Genomic DNA, 21,522 nt, shown 5'->3' with positions numbered 1-21,522 from the left:
CTCTTATTTACTTTCACTCACATATACTGTATAGAGCAAGAGAGTTAAAGATGGAGAGAAAGATAGAGATGGTGAGATATGTGGAAAGAGAAAGGTAGAGATAGGTGAAGATAGATAGATGGAGAGAATTGGAAGAAGAGAGAACGGGGTATTTGCTTTTTGTTCTTCAGATGGTGCGTTATGCAACAGTTGTGAGGTGGTGTTCACCAGTGCTGGACAGACAGAGGTCCCTGTGTCCCACTGCTGCGTGTGTGTGTGTCTGTGTGTGTGTGAGAGAGAGAGAGTGTGGCACAGGGGGCGTCACAGTGGCACTGCACTGGGAACAGGGTGATCTGGAGGGGTGGGGGGGGGGCGTGGGAGCAGACAGACACGGAGAGGCAGGTCTCCTGGCTCGACAATCTTTCTGTCCCCCCCCTCCCTCCCTCTCTCTCTCTCCCTCTCTCCCAGTGACAGAGCAGGGTTGAGAAGTGGGTCAGTGGAAGGCTAGAGTTACTCTGACGCTGCTGTCTGTCTGGAGATACGCCACACAAGAACAACACAACAACACGTTCACACAACTACACAATAACACTGCAACAGAACACTGTTCTGGAGACAAACAATACTGTTTTGTCAGAAATATCTTCAAATGTTCTACAGCAGTTCAAATATAGCCGATGCAGATGTGTTGTCACTACCACACTTATCATGTTAAAGTGAATCAGTCACATAGCCACTACACTTACTCCTCTTTGACTCTCTGTCCCCTCCCTCCCTCCCCCCCCCCCCCTCTCTCTCTCTCTCTCTCTCTCTCTCTCTCTCTCTCTCTCTCTCTCTCTCTCTCTCTCTCTCTCTCCCTCGCTCTTCTCTGCCACATCCCTGAATGCTCAAAGACCTAAATCAAAGAAGAGAAGCCATGAGGCACAATGTCCTTTTTCTTCTACTTTCCTTTCTTCCCTCTCTTCCCTCCTTTCTTGCCTCACTTCTCTTCTTTCATCTTCCCTTTCGTCAGGAGGAGACAGCTTTACAGCCCCCCTGTGGAGCTCCCCTACCCTCCTGTCTTCCCCTCCCCTTACACCCTTCACACCCTCCTCCCCTCCCCCCATACACGTACACCACACCTTCCTCCCCTCCAACCGTCCCAACCACCAACCCTCCCTGCCTATTTCTCTCGTCTCGTAACCTCCTCCCCTCCTATCCTATTCTCCTACATTTACACTTACCCTCCTCTCCTCAATCCTGGGTTGTAAGCACCAAGGGACACACGCGCACATGCACACACACACTCTCAGGCACTGGACGCAGGGTAGTGTACCACATTCTCACGAGAAACTGAGTAGTATCCCAACAACGTCCAGTGTTCGCATCAGCTCTAGCAAGAAAGTGAGAGAGAGAGAGAGAGAGAGAGAGAGAGAGAGAGAGAGAGAGAGAGAGAGAGAGAGAGAGAGAGAGAGAGATGGAGGGAGGTAGAGATGGAGAGATGCAGAAATCCCCCTGAAGAGTTCCCAGACCTGGTTTAGTGCTGAATCCTAAATTTAGAGGCCCAGGGGTCAGAGGTCAGGAGGACATCTTAAAATCCACCACAAATCCTGGCTGAGATAAATATAGAAGAGACACAACTGAGGAGATGAGCTGACACACACACACATAATCACACACACACACACACACACATAATCACACGTACACACACACACATAATCACACGTACACACACACACATAATCACACACACACACACACACACATAATCACACGTACACACACACACATAATCACACGTACACACATAATCACACACACACACACACACACATAATCACACACACACACATAATCACACGTACACACACACACATAATCACAGATACACACACACACATAATCACACGTACACACACAAACAGACAAACATCCCCCGGTGGTATGGATGGAAGTTGAGGAATGGACCAGTGAGCAGAAAAAGGAATGGAAGAGGGAAATTGAAGGAGGAGTGAAGCTATTGTTGTTGTGACAACACTATTATATATTATAACAGATAATATTTCAGTCTGACACATCCACACACAAACACACACTTGCAGTAAAATCTTGGCACAGATCCATAATGAATGCCATCTTGTCTGAAACGGAATTTGTTTTATGGAGGTTGTTTTAGTTCATGTATTTCTACATGTTTAACCTCACAGGTAAACTAAACAGTGGAAGAACCGTGTGGAACCTGAACCAGATTGTCCATTGATTTACATATTTTCAATTAGTTCAAAATACTGTGTATGCATGTCTGTATGAGCATGATGCGTGTGCGTGTGTGTGTATACACATGCATGTGTGTGTGTAACATGGGGTCCTGTGGGGTCAAAGGCCATCCTCCAGATACTGGACCCAGGCCCAGCTATTGGCACAACATCCAGGATGACACTGACGGTGCCATCATCACTAGAATACCTGCTTCCTGTATCCTGTTACCAAAAATACTCCCTCACACACATACACCTTCCTGTATTGTCTCCTGTTGTCACTATTAGATTGTCTAGAGGAAGCCATGACAACACTGAAGGCAGACCTACACCAATCAGACGGCGTCATCTGGCATGACACACCTCCTGGAAGTCACATCATTGCTGCGTTAAGAAGGAGAGGATGCGATACCACAGAGGAAGGACGACCCAGAATAGTCGCTAGACTGTATATGTTCCATATAGAGTCTGTGTTTTGGAGTGAGTGTGTGTTGTGGTGTGTGTGCCATGTGATGATATTGTCATGATGTCATGGGAGGCAGAGCCGTGGTGTTCCTCTTGCAGACACATAGTCTGCCTCCTCAGTCAAGGACACCACAGAAAAGAGGAGGTGGTGGAGGAGGGGGAGGAGGGCAGCAGGCTCAATATACTAACTTTGTTACCACAGAGAGAGTGTGAACATGGCATTTATCTCGTAAACAGATACATCCCAGATCTGAGACTTTCCTAAGCGCCCCCAGTTCTCTTTCTGTCTTGTTTTTTCTCTCTATCCCCCTCTCTCTCTTTCAAACACACACACACCCAACAATGCTGGCCTGTATGGTGGATGGTTCAGTCTACCTGTCCTGAGAGAGACTCACTTCAGACTGTTTAGAAGAGCAATTTCCTGACCCAGCCTCACTCTAACCCTGGGCAATGGGCCCAGCATGTTTAACTCCACTAGAGGACTAGTTAAGATAAGACAAAAAAAGACAGGCAAAACTACAAACCCTGTCCATAGCAGGCTCTGAAGTGGCTAAGGTTTGTGTTCTGCTTGTAAGGACCTCCAGGTTAGTGTAGGCTGACACCTATCTGTAGTTTGGTAGTATGACATGCTTGCAGTCTCATTCATTACATTATAACATTACTGTAAATAAATCAATTGTCATGTTCCTCAAATCAAAATAGGTTTGATCAGACTGATGACACAAGAATCATTAAAGCAAGACATTATCAACCTGTGTACTTAATACTTGGATTTAGCATTACCACTACGGTTGTACAATACCCATACTGCCATCCAGTAATATTAGTATGCCAGAAAAAGATGTGTGTCCTGCATCCTAATAACCATTATACTGTGTCATGCTATTTCTTATGGTGGATACTACAGACTTTATAGTATGGTAGTATGGTGGATACTACATACTTTATAGTGTGGTAGTATGGGTATGGGACACAACATTTTATGGTGTCCAGCTGGTCACACTGACGAAAACGTATACAGTAGCCTACCAACTTCATGACAAATGTATTTCACACATTCAAATGCACAATAAACAAATACTATAAATATCAATCAAGCTTCTTCAACACAAAAACACACCAACTTTTAAATGTTCATTGAGACTAGTTTACAAGACAATATATATTTAATGATTTAGGACCCTAATGATTAAAATAAATCATGTGTTTCTATACTTTGATCGACTCCATGCCTGTTAATGAATTAACCCAAGCAACAGACAATCAGATATAAGTATAGCTGTGATGTTCCAGTGCCAATCATACAGAATGTTATCATGGTTCAAGAGAGATAGACACAAACCCAATGACAATTCACATTCTCCACAAGAGTATTAGTTTTATTTTCTATCAGTGCAGTTACTGTTTTCAATTTCCCTTTGTCTTCGTGTAGTCCTTTGTTGTTGGTGTGGACCATTTCCTTGATACACTTGTTACAAACAGTAAAACCAACTGTGCAGAGCTCCAACTCCGCTGCCTAACTTGAATATTAGAGAATATGGTTTCAACAACTCCCAAGATGATTTAGACAAGATGCTTTACATTATGTATCACACCATTGAGGAGTTTTCTTGTTATTTTATTTTTTTAGATGTGCAGAATTACACATGATGTAATGTTACATTTGTTAAAGGAATCATTGGCTAATATTTAGCATGTAGTTCGATATACACACGGCACCCTTGAGCACACTGTAAGTGCATTAAGATAAGATCACTTATCTTCTCTTCTTGGTAGGTTGGCCAAGTTTCTTCTGTTCATATGGTTTCCCTAGGAAAGAAATACAGACAAGCCATTTAACAAGATTTGGAAATAAAATGTTTGATTTCAGTAATAGGATAACAAGTTTAAAATGTGTACTGTAAGGAGGTATTTGTACAATGTAATCGTGTGTTCCATTGCAAAGTGGTCAATGACACTGGAATTTGAACTCTTAAAACTAGTTAACTTAAAAAATCTACAGTATATCCTCTACTTCTGATTCAAATACATTTAGTCTCAATTCTACATTGGACATCAGTAAAATATTTATTTTCATACACTGAGTTAAATGACTTAGGCACAGCTACCTTTGATTTTCTTCCTACACATGGTTACAGCTTCATTGTTGCGATCAAACAGTTCTCTCTTAGATTCATGGAACAGGAAGTCCACTGTGAGGATGACATCACTGTGGGTCACATGTCTGCTGCTGTCTGGTACAGTGTAGTCAGGTTTGACGGTGTTATGCAGCACCACTAAGATGACTGGTTTGCCAACTGAGAGAGGGTGGGATGGAAAGGGAGAGAAATAATAATAAATATAGCTGCAGGCAGCAATGGCGGGTTCCTCCTCAGCATTGCAAACCATTACAAAATTGACATGACACAGACATGTATTTCATACATGTACACAACATTTCAATACAATTGGATCAATGGCTGATTTGAAGTCATTTTTTGAAATTCTTCACAAATTGTCACTGTAGAGAAATATCCATGCTGCCGACATTATGGGTTCTTGAGACTTCTTTGTTCCCCATTGGCAATAAGGCATGCGTACCAACTTTTAGACATTTTGGACTGACAGGGTTAAAATGCCACCCTTTTGAAAGTGACAACTTTGAAGCGTGTTCTGTCAGGCCACCTGTGCTCTGGTCAGGCCCATCATGCAGAGATCCATTCTTTAAAAGCTTTGATTACAACAATAACTTTATGAAAGTCAGAATACACTTTAGTAAAGGACGTGTGTAGTTTATGTACTACTACTGCTTGCTCTGCCCACACACTTTCCCCATCCATGCTGTTTCCCTCTTTGCCAGTGCGGGTGGTGCGGTGGCCGCATGAGGTTTAGGTGTAGTCCAAAAGTTGCCTCCCACAATCAAAACATATTAACCGCAACATTGTTTTCAAACTTTCTCAAAGATGGCTTGAAAACCACAGATATTGACTCTCTTCTTGAGGAGATCTCTTTCCAGAATCTCAGTCAATCCAGAATCAAGATTAGCCTCATAGGCAATTGGTCTGGTCTAGGGCACAGCCCACGTTCAGCTCCTTGCAAGTATAGCCTGTGATAGTAAAATGGCCGACTCTCTGTTCCCATTAAACTACACAGCATGCACACTCAAGGTGACAAACAAGATTATATTAACTAACAAACAATGGCCGGGTTTCCCAGATTCGTTAAGAAGCTCTTAACGCTAAGAGCTTCTTAAGAGCGTTCTAAGAACGCTCTAGAACGCTCTTAGAACGCTCCTAAGAAGCTCTTAGCGTTAAGAGCTTCTTAACGAATCTGGGAAACCCGGCCAATAACATTACAAACATCTAACTGAACGAACACAACAACTGAAATCCCTTGCGTAGCTGTTGTTTTTTTAACATGCCGCACTGCATGCTGGGTACCCAAGAGCGCTGACGCTGATTATCTAGCTGTGCTCCGACTGCGTGATATGACGAGATGCTAGTGGTGCGCTGAGGTCTCAGAGTCTCCTGCCTGAGTTCAAGTTCTGCCCGATTAGCAAGCTATTTTTACCAATGTTTTGTTAGCAATTGAATGGTAATGCAAGCTAGCTAAAAACAATGTTAGTTAGCTTGGCTAAACTGGTTTTCAGAGCAACAGAAATCAACAAATCAGATCAGTCGAACTTTATTCAGAAATGGGGGGATGGCGGGAACATTAAAGGTGTAGGTACAGTAAAAGTGAAATGGAACGCGTCTTTCTGCCTTGAAGCTGCGTGCGCATCAACAAGACCCCATCTATATGTAAAGATAACATCCAAGCTAACAATTTCGCCAAATCTGACTGCAGCATTGTATACCATATGTACCGTGTTATGGTTGTTTGAGTTAAACAACTTGCTAAATGAATTAAATGTCAAATCCAACTATAAATGTATAAAAGAGAGTTCCAATCAAATCTGAATTTGTTTTAAACCTAGAGGTTTAAAAGGTTACCTTTGCCTAAACTGACATGCACCAACTCAGAGAACTGAGTTTCAACAGCCATTTACACATTTAGTCTCTATTTGTTACTCTATTCTTAAGGCATGTTTAACTTAATGTCTGCACCTCTCTGTCACCAACTGTCTCTGCAGTGGGGGCTTCACAGGGTGTCTACAGGTATAAACAAGTTAAATGTAAGACCTTTTAATACCACTTCCAAATGAAATTAAAGACCAAACTTACGATGGAAATACAAATCAAAAGTGGAAATATACAGTCATCTTTCCAAGTAAACACTGATGTCTGTTCAATATGAACAGTATGGTAAAATGACAATAATCGGTTGAGTTTAAGAACATTGACTAAATGTGTGTAATGCGGAAGGATAACACAAAAATGTAATTGCTGTCCTAAATTATACTTATTATTACACTAGGGTGGAAATGGTGGAGCAGAAACTAACAATTCCATAAATCCCATGGAAACAAAGGCAAATGTGTGAGATGTACTGATGTGGAGCACAAATGCTCCAAGAAGCAGTACTTCTCTTGAGTGGTTTTTATTCAGATGAATAATCATTGGATTCAGGTCAAAAGTCTATCACTTGAACTAGTTTCATCACTTAAGACACAAAGTCAGCAGCTTGGCATACTGGCACATGGAAAGGATTAAACATTTAGACTTTCATCAAAGTAATGCTGGCTTGTCCTTTTTCATCAATGTCCTCAAAAAAGCAGGCTGCAGAGCTACTGTGTCTGTGGGGTGACTGTCTCTGGAGGGCTGGCAGGCAGGGGCAAGCAGGGCCTGCAGGCAGGCAGGCAGGCAGGCCAGCTGGATCAAGCTGTTCTGGGGTCAGGGCTGAAGAGAAGCTGTCCAGCTAGAGAGGGGTAGTCCAGCAAGGGGTCTGTGTGGATCTCACCATCCTCGAGTCTGTTGCATCCTCTGTTGAACTCTGTTGAGCAGGCCTCTGCATGACCCTCCAGACCTGTCAAAGTGAAGAAAGGGTCCATGTCAGTTGTGAAAAATGAAGCTTTTCCCATCTACACTTGATACAGACTTCAGTTTTGACTGTGAAATGCAGTGTCATTACTTGAACTTGAATCCAAATGTGTTGACGTCATGGAGACCCATGCAGTCACTCAAAACACAGGTTCGATTCCAGGCTCTGGCAAGAGTATTTACCTCTAAACTGGTCAATATATACACATCTGACAAAAGACCAGCTCGACCTTTGCTTGTAAACAGTGATTCTGACTGTAAGAGACCTTTAAATAGCCTGACTTACCGAAATTGGCAAAACTAGCCTGGCTAACGTAGGTCGCTTTCTCAGGGCATATGACGAATGAAACAGGCTCGCCTTGAAAAAGTCTCCCTGCCGCATAGGCTTATTACAAAGACTTTCACGCCAAAAATCACCATTATGAGCCGACAGGTCTGTGGGGAATTGCTTTTTCTCCTAAAGGCTGCTCTCCTCGACCTTTTTGATGAACAATTCGCCGAGATGCAAAATGACTCACTAATTAAAAACACAGAGGAAAAAAGCTAGAGCTACAGTAGCTACTTTTCGAGTTTGGTTTTCCGTCACTTCAGAATCACGATCTATAAGGTCTAAAAGTGCTAAACCTTCACCATAATTCAAGAGTAGTGTACTTTCACAAACCCAATCATTAATTCTAGCTTAAAATGTGTAAAACCAGGACTTACCGAAAGTGGCTGCCTCCAACACGGCTTTCACGGGAGACGACTTTCAGGGCTGCAGGAGTTCTCCAACGATAAAATAAAATGGTCGTCTTCTTGTGCGTGTACCAAGCTCGCGCGTGTGTCAAGGGGCTCTGGCCCCTTGTGTGTGAGAGAATGTGGAGCACGCGCGCACAGGAGCAAAGGGAGAGAGGATTTGGGGAAACAGCCCTAGAAATTAGCCAAGCATGCATGTTTCAAATATTCACTAAAAATCGAGTTTTCATGTTACAGTCAACTTTTTCTCAGATTTGTGTACTCAACATTCTCAAGAGTCTTCATATGAACTAGTGATTGAATCAGAGTATCAGTTTTTGGCCGGCGGATGTGTAAAGCATTATTTTAGCATTAGCAATAAATTCAATTTGCTTTATATCAATCATTTTTAGAGGTATGAAGTTGCCTTTGCACATGGTAACATGTTGTAGTGTCTTCCACGTGACATACCAAGTTTGGTGTTGATATCTCAAAGATTTGCTGAGATTTGACCAAACGTCCTGTTTGGTTGCTTTGTTGCAGATTTTGATTGGCTCTACCGGACAAACGGTTTTGAAAATCAGAAATCCCTACGATAACTTTTGTGGGGCTCAGTCTGGATATCATCTATGGCAATTTTGAAGAAAATTCGACCAAAAATGTAGGAGGAGTAGGGAAAAAACGCGTTTCCTTAATCTTTATTGTACAGACAAATCCAATATGGTGGCCGTTATAGCTTCTTGAGGCTTTTTTATTCCTCATGAGAAATAAGGCATATGTAATGAATTTCAGAATTTTGGGACTTATGGCCTGCAAATGGCATCAATTTGAAAATTGACATATTGGGGCGTGGCCTGTAGCGCCACCTATTGTCTCACATGGCCCATGTTTGGTATGGTAGTTACTAATGGTCTGCAGTTTCAACATGCCAAATTTCACAACTTTTTACGGTACTGGTCTAGGGGCTGCCATTGACTCCCATGGGTAAAAAATAATAATACCACCAAATATAGCTGCAGGCAGCAATGGCGGGTTCCTCCTCAGCATTGCAAACCATTACAAAATTGACATGACACAGACATGTATTTCATACATGTACACAACATTTCAAGACAATTGGATCAATGGCTGATTTGAAGTCATTTTTTGAAATTCTTCACAAATTGTCACTGTAGAGAAATATCCATGCTGCCGACATTATGGGTTCTTGAGACTTATTTGTTCCCCATTGGCAATAAGGCATGCGTACCAACTTTTAGACATGTTGGACTGACAGGGTTAAAATGCCACCCTTTTGAAAGTGACAACTTTGAAGCGTGTTGTGTCAGGCCACCTGTGCTCTGGTCAGGCCCATCATGCAGAGATCCATTCTTTAAAAGCTTTGATTACAACAATAACTTTATGAAAGTGAGGATACACTTCACTAAAGGAAGTGTGTAGGTTATGTACTACTACTGCTTGCTCTGCCCACACACTTTCCCCATCCATGCTGTTTCCCTCTATCCCAGCGCAGGTCATGCCAAGGCATAAATGCGGCAGCCGTATGAGTATTAGAAGTAGCCCAAAAAACATACCATACACAGTCACACTGTTTTCAAAACTGAAACTGGTTAGAAGACCATGGCTATTAGAACTCTACCTGAATTGAGCTCTCTCTAGAGTCTCAGTCAAACAACTGTCAAGAGTCATGTAGGGAACTGGACCAAGGTATAGCTAATGTCCAGCTGTTAGCAAGTGTACCTTGTGATGGTACAGCAGCTTAATAATACTTTGTCATGGTCAGACTCTCTGATCCCATTAAACTACACAACATGCACAATCAGGGTGACCAACAGTATTAACTTAAGTAAAAAACAATAACATTACACACATTTAAGTGAACGAACACAACAACTGAAATCCCTTGCACAGCTGTTGTAACCAAACTATTTTCCACAGCTATTTGCGTTTTTGGTGTGCACTGCATGCTGGGTACCCAAGGGCGCTGACGCTACAATATTTATTATCTAGCTGTCTTCCGGCTGTGTAATATGACGAGATGCTAGCGATGAAAACATGAAAGCTTGTCTCGGGGGGTCATGCATGTGATCTCACTACAAGCTTTTGATTACACGTGAGGACTGTTAGCAAAGTATTTCTATTCGTGTTTTGTTAGTGATTGAATGGTAATGTCAGCTAGCTAAAAACAATGTTAGTTAGCTTGGCTAAAATGGTTTTCATAGCAACAGATATCAACAAATCAGATCAATCTAACTTTAGTCAGAAGGGGGGGGGGGGGTGGGAACATATAAACTAGAGGTGAAATGGTAGGCATTGTTCTGCCTTGAAGCTGCATGCGCATCCTCATTGTTTGTAACCACCAACCCATCTATATGTAAAGATAACATCCAAGCTAGCAATTTCGCCAAATTTGACTGCAGATTTTTTACACCATATGTACTTCGTTATGGTTTTTGAGTCAAACAACTTGCTAAATGATTAAATGTCTGTTAAATGTCAAATCCAACTTTAAATGTATAAAAGAGAGAATTAAACCTAGAGGTTTAAAAGGCTACGTTTGTCTAAACTGACATGCACAAACTCAGAGCACTGAGTTTCAACATCCATGTACACATTTTGTCTCTATTTTTTACTCTACTCTTTAACGCATGACTATGTTTAACTTAATGTCAGCACCTCTCTGTCATCAATTGTCTCTGGAGTGGGGGATGGGGGCTTCTTATCCAACAAATTACATCCCTGAACTTTTAAAACATATCAATGGCCTACTACAATTGTAAACATCCTTTGGCCTTCCCATGCTGGGAAGAAAACTACAGTTTTTCTTTGATTAAACGTTGACCTTGAATAAACGCTGCACCAAAAATGAACATTGTGTAATAAATGGCACCTTCGATTAAACGCCTCCCCACAAAAATCAGAAAACGGTTATTTAATTGGTTAAATTAAAACACAGTATTTATTACACAAGTAATTTACAAGTGTAGCATACTATTATCCCATGAAACACTGGCAGGCACAAGTGTCTTTCTTGCTACAGATTTATTTAATGGCTGCACACCTTATAGATTGCAGAGGCAGTGTGAACGATGCTCCACTGGTCCTTGAAAGAGACTGCGATACATTATCACAGCTCACAACAGGCACAGACTGTGAAAGAGAGTCACAGGGCCTAAAGATAGATGACCGAGAGGTCGGAAGAGGAGGAAAATCAGAGCTTGGGGTGGGGGATGAAGATGGGATATCACAAGGGGTAGAGTGGGGATCAGTGGATAGAGAAAAATCAGACAAGGCGCTACATGTTGCAGCAGCAGCCAAGTGATGACGCCCTTTCCGCCAGTTCTTCTTCCTCGGCATCTGAAAAACAGGGAAAAGTTATCAAGTAAGGAAGAATAACTACACATCAGCAGTACCAGTCTTCATAAAGCTACATTGGTATATAGTTTTTCAAGTGTACATTACTGATATTAGCAGTGACATCACACATTTTCTTTTATTATTGCTCATCAAAAATATATGGTTATTTGATATGGGGCAGAGAATAAGTTTACAACTTTTCATACACATTGTAGTGCATAAATAAGTGACAGCAACTTCAAGACAATTTTATTTCATACAATACAAAACGGGAAAACATTTGGAATGCCATGGTCTGTATTTTGTCAATACAGGAACACAGTCCTCCAAGTTTATCATAAGAGGACAATTTTATTGATTAGCATGACATATGAAATTAGTAACATATTTATTAATACATGATTCAAACAGTAACTGTAGCCATCAACATTAAAATAGGTTCAGCATCAATCTGCATTTAACTAAGTAAGTAAGTTTATTTATAAAGCACACTAACACAGCAAAAGCTGACCGAGGTGCCGAACAGCACAAAAAAATTATAAAAAAGACACCATAAAATACATTGTAAAAACAAAATACACAGTCAATAACAGTTAAATAAGTAAAATCACAACTCAAGAGGTAGTGGGAAACCCTAGTGCATATAGGTGTGTTTTAAGTTTTATTTTAAATACAATGAAGGAGCCTGCCTGATAGAAAGGGGAAGTTGATTCCATTTAAACATTCACAAAAAACAAGCATTAAGGAAATCAAGTGAAGCCTCTGCTCACTGTTAAATGATAAACTGTATTTTGTTGTTATACTTTAACGACCCTACAGTTCACTTCCGAACATACATCTTTAACCCAAACACTTAATGCAAACAGTAGTCAGTTACTGTTACAACCCTCTTTGCCTAACATGGAGGTAATGGCAATGTGTGGAAAATGCACATTCATCACAGGGGAATAACAATGGAATGATGCCCTTCCTGTTCTAACATGACTATGCAACAGTGCACAAAGCAAGGCCCATAAACACATGGATGAGCGAGATTGGTGTGGACGAACTTGAGTGGCCTGCACACAGTCCTGACCTCAACCCAATACAACACCTTTGGGATGAATTAGAGCAGGGACTGCGATCCAAACCTTCTTGTTCCACATCAATGTTGGACCTCACAAATGCACTTCTGGAAGAATGGTAAAACATTTCCATAAACCTCTTAAACCTTGTGGAAAGCCTTCCTAGACGAGTTGAAACTATTATAGCTACAAAGGGTGGTCCGACATCATATCCTATGGTTTAAGAATGAGATGTCACTCACGTTCATGAGCGTGTAAAGGCAACCGAGCGAATACTTTGGCAATTTAGTGTATAAAATTGATACAAATATAAAATGTTATCAAGAGATGGGAAATCGTGCAGCATAGTACAACATGCCGATTACAAACGTATTGTAGCTCTATAGGCTTTCAATGGAACTCCTAAACGATCAAACCATGAACCCAAACAAAGCTAGCAAGCAAAACAACCATGGTACCATTGCTACTTGTTTAATGCTAGGTAGCTCTATCTGTGCAGCAAACTAGGCTACCTAGCTACAGTTTCAAAAAGAATAACTTACAATGTGAAGACCGTCAGAAAAACTTGGAACGAACAAACAAAATTACATCAACAATGACATGTAGCTAAAGATAGAATAACCCAACCGTAGGTAGGTACAGTACATAAATTTGAAACGCCGTCCACAAAAGCAAAAACTAGCCTTAAGGGTTATAGCTTGCTCGGCATTTGTTTGACCTCCTTGTCTATTTGTTTGTGTATGGCCGCACTGCAACTACAATTCACTGAATCTGTCTTACTAATTAAACGTTGCCTTCGAATAAACGCCGCACCACAAATGATCATTGTGTAATACACGCTGCAGTGTTTAATCGAAAGACACATTTGGAACTCACCGTACTAATTTAAATTACATCAACAATGACATGTAAAAATAGAACAACCCAACCGCATAGTTACGCACAGTATACAAATTTCAAACGCGTCTCACAGAAGCAAGTATAATGTTAAAGATTTTACGACTTGCTAGCCTGTAATACTGTCTGTACAAAGAGATATCCTTAGCTCAGCTAGCCTAGATAGATTAGCTGCTATCCTGTTTACGACAGTATAAAAGTCTTCAAGTTATCATACGAATACAAACGCTAAAATACATGTTTTGTACTGCCATTGTAGGATCTTATTACTCACTGTCAAATGTAACAATGAAAATCTCTGAGGGCTGCAGGAGTTCTCCAACGATAAAATAAAATGGTCGTCTTCTTGTGCGTGTACCAAGCTCGCGCGTGTGTCAAGGGGCTCTGGCCCCTTGTGTGTGAGAGAATGTGGAGCACGCGCGCACAGGAGCAAAGGGAGAGAGGATTTGGGGAAACAGCCCTAGAAATTAGCCAAGCATGCATGTTTCAAATATTCACTAAAAATCGAGTTTTCATGTTACAGTCAACTTTTTCTCAGATTTGTGTACTCAACATTCTCAAGAGTCTTCATATGAACTAGTGATTGAATCAGAGTATCGTTTTTTGGCCGGCGGATGTGTAAAGCATTATTTTAGCATTAGCAATAAATTCAATTTGCTTTATATCAATCATTTTTAGAGGTATGAAGTTGCCTTTGCACATGGTAACATGTTGTAGTGTCTTCCACGTGACATACCAAGTTTGGTGTTGATATCTCAAAGATTTGCTGAGATTTGACCAAACGTCCTGTTTGGTTGCTTTGTTGCAGATTTTGATTGGCTCTACCGGACAAACGGTTTTGAAAATCAGAAATCCCTACGATAACTTTTGTGGGGCTCAGTCTGGATATCATCTATGGCAATTTTGAAGAAAATTCGACCAAAAATGTAGGAGGAGTAGGGAAAAAACGCGTTTCCTTAATCTTTATTGTACAGACAAATCCAATATGGTGGCCGTTATAGCTTCTTGAGGCTTTTTTATTCCTCATGAGAAATAAGGCATATGTAATGAATTTCAGAATTTTGGGACTTATGGCCTGCAAATGGCATCAATTTGAAAATTGACATATTGGGGCGTGGCCTGTAGCGCCACCTATTGTCTCACATGGCCCATGTTTGGTATGGTAGTTACTAATGGTCTGCAGTTTCAACATGCCAAATTTCTCAACTTTTTACGGTACTGGTCTAGGGGCTGCCATTGACTCCCATGGGTAAAAAATAATAATACCACCAATAACAATAGGGTTCTCCTACCGGAGGAACCCTAATAATGGAGATAATGAACAGTGTAATTTAAGACTGTGTTTACCTGCAAAAAGAAGTTTCTGGAGGAGGAATCTTTCAAGCCTCAAATCAAGTTAGGCTTAGTTTAGTCTCAATCCCTAAAACCATCTCAGGTACATCTGTTTACACTCCAATAATTAACTAGGAGTGGGCTACTTGCTTATGGTTGAGAGGGTATCAGGATAGTTACCTGGAATACTCTGCTGAGCACTCTCGATGCCAGTAGACAGACAGAAAGCCACGATGTAATCATAATCCTCCTTCTTACTTATCTTCAACAATATTACTGTTACTAATATTGTTGAAACAGATTTGAAAAAGACTACTTTCATGTTTTAAAGTATAAATATATATTTTTAAGATGAACATACTGTATCTGATTATTTCAGGGCACAATAAAACATGAGGACACAACCTATGAACCAATGACAACTCATTCTCAGTCGTTTTGTTTTGCACCAAAATGCTATTTTTAGTTATAAGACAGTGAGATCACAACAACCAACATTGAATATTGGCAATGTTACAGTTAATCTATGCTTTGCCATAATGTAAATAACATTTTCTGGAAAATGCTGTGACATATTACGCAAAATAAAAATAACGTATTTTCCCTCCAAAGCAACAGTTCACTCCTGACTATGAAGGGGTTCTTCCTCCTCCTTAGTGGGATTTGTCTGGCACTTTCCATCAAGACGATTAAGGGTCTGGAAATGAATAATGTAAGAGATGTTAGTGACAATCCTCAATTGGATCCCAATCATTTGTTTTATCTAAAAATAAATAAATTACCTCTTTTGATCATATGAAAATAATTCCAACCTATCCCAAAAGGTTTAAATGTAGCTTTACATATTTCAAACTGTTTCATATACATATACATTTGTTACACAATTAAAATACCCTGAAATGTTCACAAAAGCATATGGTAAGGTAATTATGCATACATACAGAAAATAATAATACACATGACAATGTTTCATACTATGTTTACATGAAATCTGTCAATCTTTTAAAACATTTGTAGGTTATTAAAATGGATGATCCAAATAGAACCTACATGCAAGCCTAGTCCAGATCCAACATCCAACTCTCCAACATCTTCTGAAGAGAAGTGTTGTGTTGGAGCACGTACACAGCCGGGGTGAGCACCGGCATGATATCTACAGGGGAAAGTAAAGCCATTGTATATTCAAGAGGGAATGTAAACACACCTTTTATTGTAACAATATATGTAGAAATGAATATTGGCAATGTAACATACAATGAAAACAGCATATTGGTGTCAAAAAACGACTGAGAATGAGTAGAACTACATTTGTAAAAATGGGTTTGATGAAATGTAACACTTCTAAAAGGCAACAAAACCCCTGAGTGGAGAAAGAAGGTTTCTCCTGTGTTGACATTGTCTATTCACATGCCATGACGCTCCATGCAAACATGGTAACTACATTTCAGGCATTGCGCCCTGTCCAATAAATATCAGCTGTAACAAATCAGTTTTAAAAGACAAGAAGAACCTACGATGGTAGCAAGTATGTTCATAACCAAGGTGGAACACCAGACAGGGATCCAAGGTGAAATAATGTGCTGAAGAAAGAAAAATATATCACACTGGTTACAAAACAATGCCTCAAATTGTGAAATATGCAGCCTTTATGAAACATTAACTGTATGAGCTTGTAATAGTTCATTTTTGGGGAAAGCCCTACTGGCATAGAAAATATCTTTATGAAATGTGAAAATATGCTAAATGTGACTTTCCAAAAGGACAATAAAGCCTTAGCATCTCACCCATGTATACTTCATAACTCTGAAGATCTTTAGACTCCATGATGACATGCTCTGGCGGGAACCAAAAATATTCCTTTACACTTCTGAAAAATTATGCTAACTGTACAATGTGCACATTCTGTACAGCACTGATGTATGTGTGGTACAGTCAACTCTTTTCTTTTGTATAATGCAATTTAAATCCATATTTTATCAGTGTCAACAAATTTAAAAAGACACGGTTTGGTCATAACACATTATAATGATAAGACATTGAATACAATAAAAAGATAAATTAAATCATCAACCTCAGGACGCCTGTTCAGCTTCTTCAACACTTCCTTGACAGCTTCTTCATTCTGGCGACACTCCAGTAGCCCGTTACAGTCAGACAGACAGTCCACTGTGAGGATGACATCACTACTGGTCACATGTCTGCTGTTGTAAGGTACAGTGTAGTCTGGGTTGAAGGTGTGATGCAACATCACCAGGATGACTGGTTTGCCAGCTGATGACAAAGTAGCAAAGTCAACATTGAAAGACTGAAAATATACAATATTGTACTTTTTCATGAAATATATGTTTTCAAATTGCATAGATGTTTAAAATTAAACAAATTGAGGCAACATATGTAGCAGTTCTAAACACTAAAACGATATATATCCTAACAAGTCAAATAAATTACAAAAAATAGTCTTGACTGCTTACCTGGGATTTTAAGCATGGCTTCCTGAACATCCATCCCAGCTCCCAAAATGATTGGACAGAAAGCCAGGATGAAATCACAATCTACTAAATTCACCTCAACAAGGCGTTGCTCAATAAGACGCTGGATAAACTGTGTTTGAAAATCGCGGGTGTTCCCCATCACGACGAAGAATTTCTTCATGTGCTTTTCCACAGAAATGCAGGAACTATCTGTAGTAAGATGAAGAGGAAGTGATGTCACACTCCTCAGCTCACGCAAAACGTTTTAATTTCCAGTGGTCATCAAACTATGGGGCGTAAAACCTAGAGGGGGTGCCAAGTGATAGCGAGGGGAGGTTGTGGCAGTGACATAAACTAATTTTCTTATTATTCAGAAAATTACATAGGGTGGCTACATGTCGATCGGCTTAAGTTTTTTGGGCTAAGCAACATTCAGTTGCGGTTTAGAGTAATACCCTGTATGGCATACACGTATAGATGTCATCATACAAAGCGCCACAGAAAAGCTTCATGTGGGAGAAGTTTAGTTGTACTAGACACCATGAGGACTGTGTTGTAATTCTTTTCAGGTAATTAGAAATGACTTGCTCAAGGGTACTCTATAATCACTGTTTTAAACATTGTAGTGATTTGATCTTCTATACAAGAAGTAATTACCTGTGGGTGGTGCATCCTGGACATCCTGCAAGAGAGATACAAGTAAAGAGGTATGGGTATTGGGATGCACCGCATGACTTGCATCTACAGCTTTTGTTAAGTGTATTCTAGACAGTTATTTTGTATCTATTGCTAAGTTTAGTTTCTAAACAGGATCTCAAAGAGTTCTCTAGAAATCCAATTATAGGGATGAGGCACTACCTCAGGTTGGCATTGTTTCAGAATCTCAGAAACAGCTTTGTCGTTTTGAGAACATTTCAGGAGTCCTCCTTCGGTTTTGTGGAACAGACAGTCCACGGTGAGAATGACATTACTGTGGGTCACATGTCTGCTGCTGTCAGGTACAGTGTAGTCTGGGTCAAAGGTGTGATGCAGCACCACCAGGATGGCCTGTTTACCAGCTGAGGGAGGGTGAGAGATGGAGTGTGTGTGTGTGTATAAGGGAGAGAGACAGAGATAGATAGATAGATAGATAGATAGATAGACAGAGATAGACAGAGAGAGAGAGAGAGAGAGAGAGAGAGAGAGAGAGAGAGAGAGAGAGAGAGAGAGAGAGAGAGAGAGAGAGAGAGAGAGAGAGAGAGAGAGAGAGAGAGAGAGAGAAAGAGATAAGTCAAAAAGAGAGAAAGGAGAACACATCAAACAAACACAGCAACATTGTGCAATACAGATGTGTCCATATCACATTCAATATCAATAATATTAAATGAAGGCACTTGTGCTTATTATAGACACATAATAAGCATTTTTAAGTTTAACGTAGGCTATGTCTTACAGCACAATGTTTGGTGTGTTCCCCCAGGAATTTCTCTTCAGAAAATGTAATTGTGCCCCCCAAAGTATATACCATTTCCGCCCCTGCCTTCAATAAATCACAATCACTTTGTTCTCTATCTTATCCTAATGTAACTTAGAAAGACAAGATTTCTCACATGGAATCTTCAACATTAGGGCTTCCATATCGGTCCCCAATCGAGAAACTACTGGACAGAAAACCAGATTGAAATCACTCTCCTTCTGTGAGCCAACTTTAGTCAAGCCTTTTTTGGTTAGGCGGCTATTCAACATCGTGTCTGCCCCCCCAACGTCCTGGAACACCAATGGGAAGAATCTCCCGGATCTGCCCATTTCGGCTCTGCAATAAATACAGAAACATTGCATGTCGATGGTGAAAGGTCAAACAGATGTAGCTGTATGTGTGACACAGCTTTCAAAGTCAAATTGATCAAATGAATAACCTCTAATTTCAGAGAATAAAGAAATATGTGGGCCTTTCCCCGAATGGAGTTGAAATTGGGTTTTAAAAAACTAACCTTTTTTTTTAATTTCTTTAAATAAAGTCATAATGAAAGAAGTTGCCTTCATAAAATGTTATTTGCCCACCTCAGGTCAAATACTATCAGGTCAGGTACTATTTTCATTAACAGTAGTAACAGTGTTGAACTTTGCATAACAGGGTTGTGATGAATAACAGGCCGGGCCGGCGCAAGCACCTTCGCCGCCCTAGTCAAGACGCCCCCCCAACCCGCCTCGGCGCCCTCTGCTGGAGGTGCGGGACGGTTAATTTATGGAAGCACTTAGGAATTTTGCTTCGGAAATTTGACGCACTTTGCTCAACCGTTGAGCAAAGAATGCACTTTAACCCCTTTTATGTGCGGCATGCGAACCAGACAACCACCTTGGCAAATGTTTAAAAAGTGACATCAGGCCGACTTTCTGTTATGAACACACGGTCAAACTGAGAGAAAGAAAATTGGCTAGCCGACTTTCAGTATGACTAGCCTGACATGGCATTTATTATTTATTGGAGGCCTACTGGCCTATTTGGAATAGCAGCCTACAATTCTAGAAAACTTAACGGACACAAAAAGCAAACGTATGGACAAGCTAGGCTATATTCTAGGCTATTCAGCAATTCATTTGAACGGATGTTTTTGCTTTGGTAGCTAGTTCACTGAGGCTATATCATATCATTCTGGTCGGATGGCATTAAAATGTTCACTACCTACTAGAATTTTCTACTTTTTACTGCAAACATGCAAAAATTACCTGAATTCAAAGATATAGGCTGACGATCGATCCCCTAGTGTACTTGCCCCGCTGATGTTTCTTGGAAGTGGACTAGCTTAATCGCCTAAATGAAAGTGAAAGTTACTTTAACAGACAGAAAAATATTACGCCATCAAAATGTTTTTCATTTATAAATGAAATAGGTCAGCATATTGTCAGCGCTCCCTGGTGGTCTAGTGGTTAGGATTCGGCGCTCTCACCGCCGCGGCCCGGGTTCGATTCCCGGTCAGGGAACACATTTTTGTAACGATATATTTTTCACCCAATCAAACTTGTCTAGCTTCGTGAAAATGAACAATTTTAATAATAAATTCGTTTTTTAAAATAAAAGAGTTTGATATAACATAAAACAGACAAATTGAATGTCGTGCCCCCTTTACTATAGCCGAATTATACCGTTTAAAAGAGCTACACAAAATTCCCTCCTGCGGAAACCAACTGCTCGCCCAGCCGATTCGATCTGGAGCCGAGTCTGTGCCCGCTTATCTTATTGGCTTAAAGTCGATTGATCTTTAAAAATGTTTGTGCAGCTTGATTGCAAATCTTTTACAAATCCTTGCCGCTAGATGGCAATATGTACTAATTACAAATAAAAGGGCATTTGAACAATATGGAGTCAGATGTTTTTGAGGCATCAAATTCAACCCAACGCAATTGTCATATTTCATCCTCCATAAAAAGCTATGAGATCACAGTCCTGAGACACGTGCTTCATTGTAAAACCATTCACACATACATGGGAAGAAATAAAGAGTGTCTGATTCAGGCAGGTAGAGGGTGAGAGAGATCAAGAGAAAGAGAATATGCAAAGAAAGAGAAGAGAGAGAGTGACAGAGAAGTGGAACAGAGGACGAGAGACAGAAGAGAGACAAAGAGAGAGAGAGAGAAGAGAGAGGGGGAGAGAGGAAAGGACAGAAGCCTACAAGACAGAGATAATGGGTGCTAGTAGAACCTTGGTCCCTGAGCACTCCAAGGTGGAAAGAGACAAAGAGAGTGAGAGACACACACACTGCCAGAGACAGCCATCCAGCCTGCTGATTGGACATTGCAGGGTTTAACCAGTTCCTGACTGGCTATGTATCTTGGCAGTTATTTTGACAGCACTATCGCTGAGAGGAGGAGATAAGCCGTCTGAGGAATCGCCATGGCGCCGCTGTGTCCCTCCCCCAGCCCACTCAGACGACCAAGCCCCTCGACTGGAGCAAAGCATTGTGGGGGTTCTTGGTGGAGAGCGGGGTTTGTGTTGGCAGAAGCCCCGGATCTCTGGGAAGCATCGAGCTATCCCTTCAAGATCCCCAGCTAGCTCCAGTCCCTGTCT

The 21,522-nt window shown here is 40.7% G+C and overlaps 1 protein-coding gene and 1 non-coding gene across 4 annotated transcripts; one reads left to right on the top strand and one right to left on the bottom strand.

Moving 5' to 3' along the window:
* Nucleotides 1-3,714: 3,714 nt before the first annotated feature.
* LOC134024952 (uncharacterized) lies at nucleotides 3,715-20,323 on the bottom strand. 3 transcript variants are annotated; one of them, XM_062467703.1, is made up of 10 exons: nucleotides 20,184-20,322; nucleotides 19,067-19,269; nucleotides 18,336-18,535; nucleotides 18,135-18,159; nucleotides 17,478-17,687; nucleotides 17,078-17,277; nucleotides 16,791-16,841; nucleotides 16,521-16,586; nucleotides 16,057-16,159; nucleotides 15,382-15,703 (listed from the first exon to the last, which is right to left on the bottom strand). In XM_062467703.1, the coding sequence occupies exons 2-10, from the start codon at nucleotides 19,260-19,262 to the stop codon at nucleotides 15,696-15,698; spliced, it is 1,059 nt and encodes a 352-aa protein (XP_062323687.1). In that variant the 5' UTR covers nucleotides 19,263-19,269; nucleotides 20,184-20,322; the 3' UTR covers nucleotides 15,382-15,695. The 3 variants fall into 3 exon arrangements, with proteins under 3 accessions (XP_062323689.1, XP_062323688.1, XP_062323687.1); XM_062467704.1 differs by lacking the exon at nucleotides 16,791-16,841 and having other exon boundaries at nucleotides 15,378-15,703; nucleotides 20,184-20,323; XM_062467705.1 differs by lacking the exons at nucleotides 15,382-15,703; nucleotides 16,057-16,159; nucleotides 16,521-16,586; nucleotides 16,791-16,841 and adding exons at nucleotides 3,715-4,493; nucleotides 4,793-4,802 and having other exon boundaries at nucleotides 20,184-20,321.
* A 43-nt stretch (nucleotides 20,324-20,366) lies between these two features.
* On the top strand, nucleotides 20,367-20,438 carry trnae-cuc (transfer RNA glutamic acid (anticodon CUC)). The gene has a single exon. It is a non-coding gene; the product is annotated as a tRNA-Glu (tRNA).
* The last annotated feature ends 1,084 nt before the right edge of the window (nucleotides 20,439-21,522 follow it).

This window comes from Osmerus eperlanus, chromosome 8 (genome assembly GCF_963692335.1).
Source record: "Osmerus eperlanus chromosome 8, fOsmEpe2.1, whole genome shotgun sequence".
Lineage (NCBI taxonomy): Eukaryota > Metazoa > Chordata > Actinopteri > Osmeriformes > Osmeridae > Osmerus > Osmerus eperlanus.
The sequence above is the reverse complement of the archived record's forward strand: the minus strand, read 5'-3'. Positions and strand labels throughout refer to the sequence as shown.

Excerpts from the sequence above, each read along its gene's own strand:
- LOC134024952 (XM_062467703.1), bottom strand. The coding sequence starts at position 19,262 with ATGGGCAGATCCGGGAGATTCTTCCCATTGGTGTTCCAGGACGTTGGG. Across the intron at positions 18,160-18,335 it reads TGAAACAATGCCAACCTGAG|GATGTCCAGGATGCACCACC; the intron begins GTAGTGCCTCAT and ends TCTCTCTTGCAG. Across the intron at positions 16,842-17,077 it reads AGCTGAACAGGCGTCCTGAG|AGCATGTCATCATGGAGTCT; the intron begins GTTGATGATTTA and ends GGTTCCCGCCAG.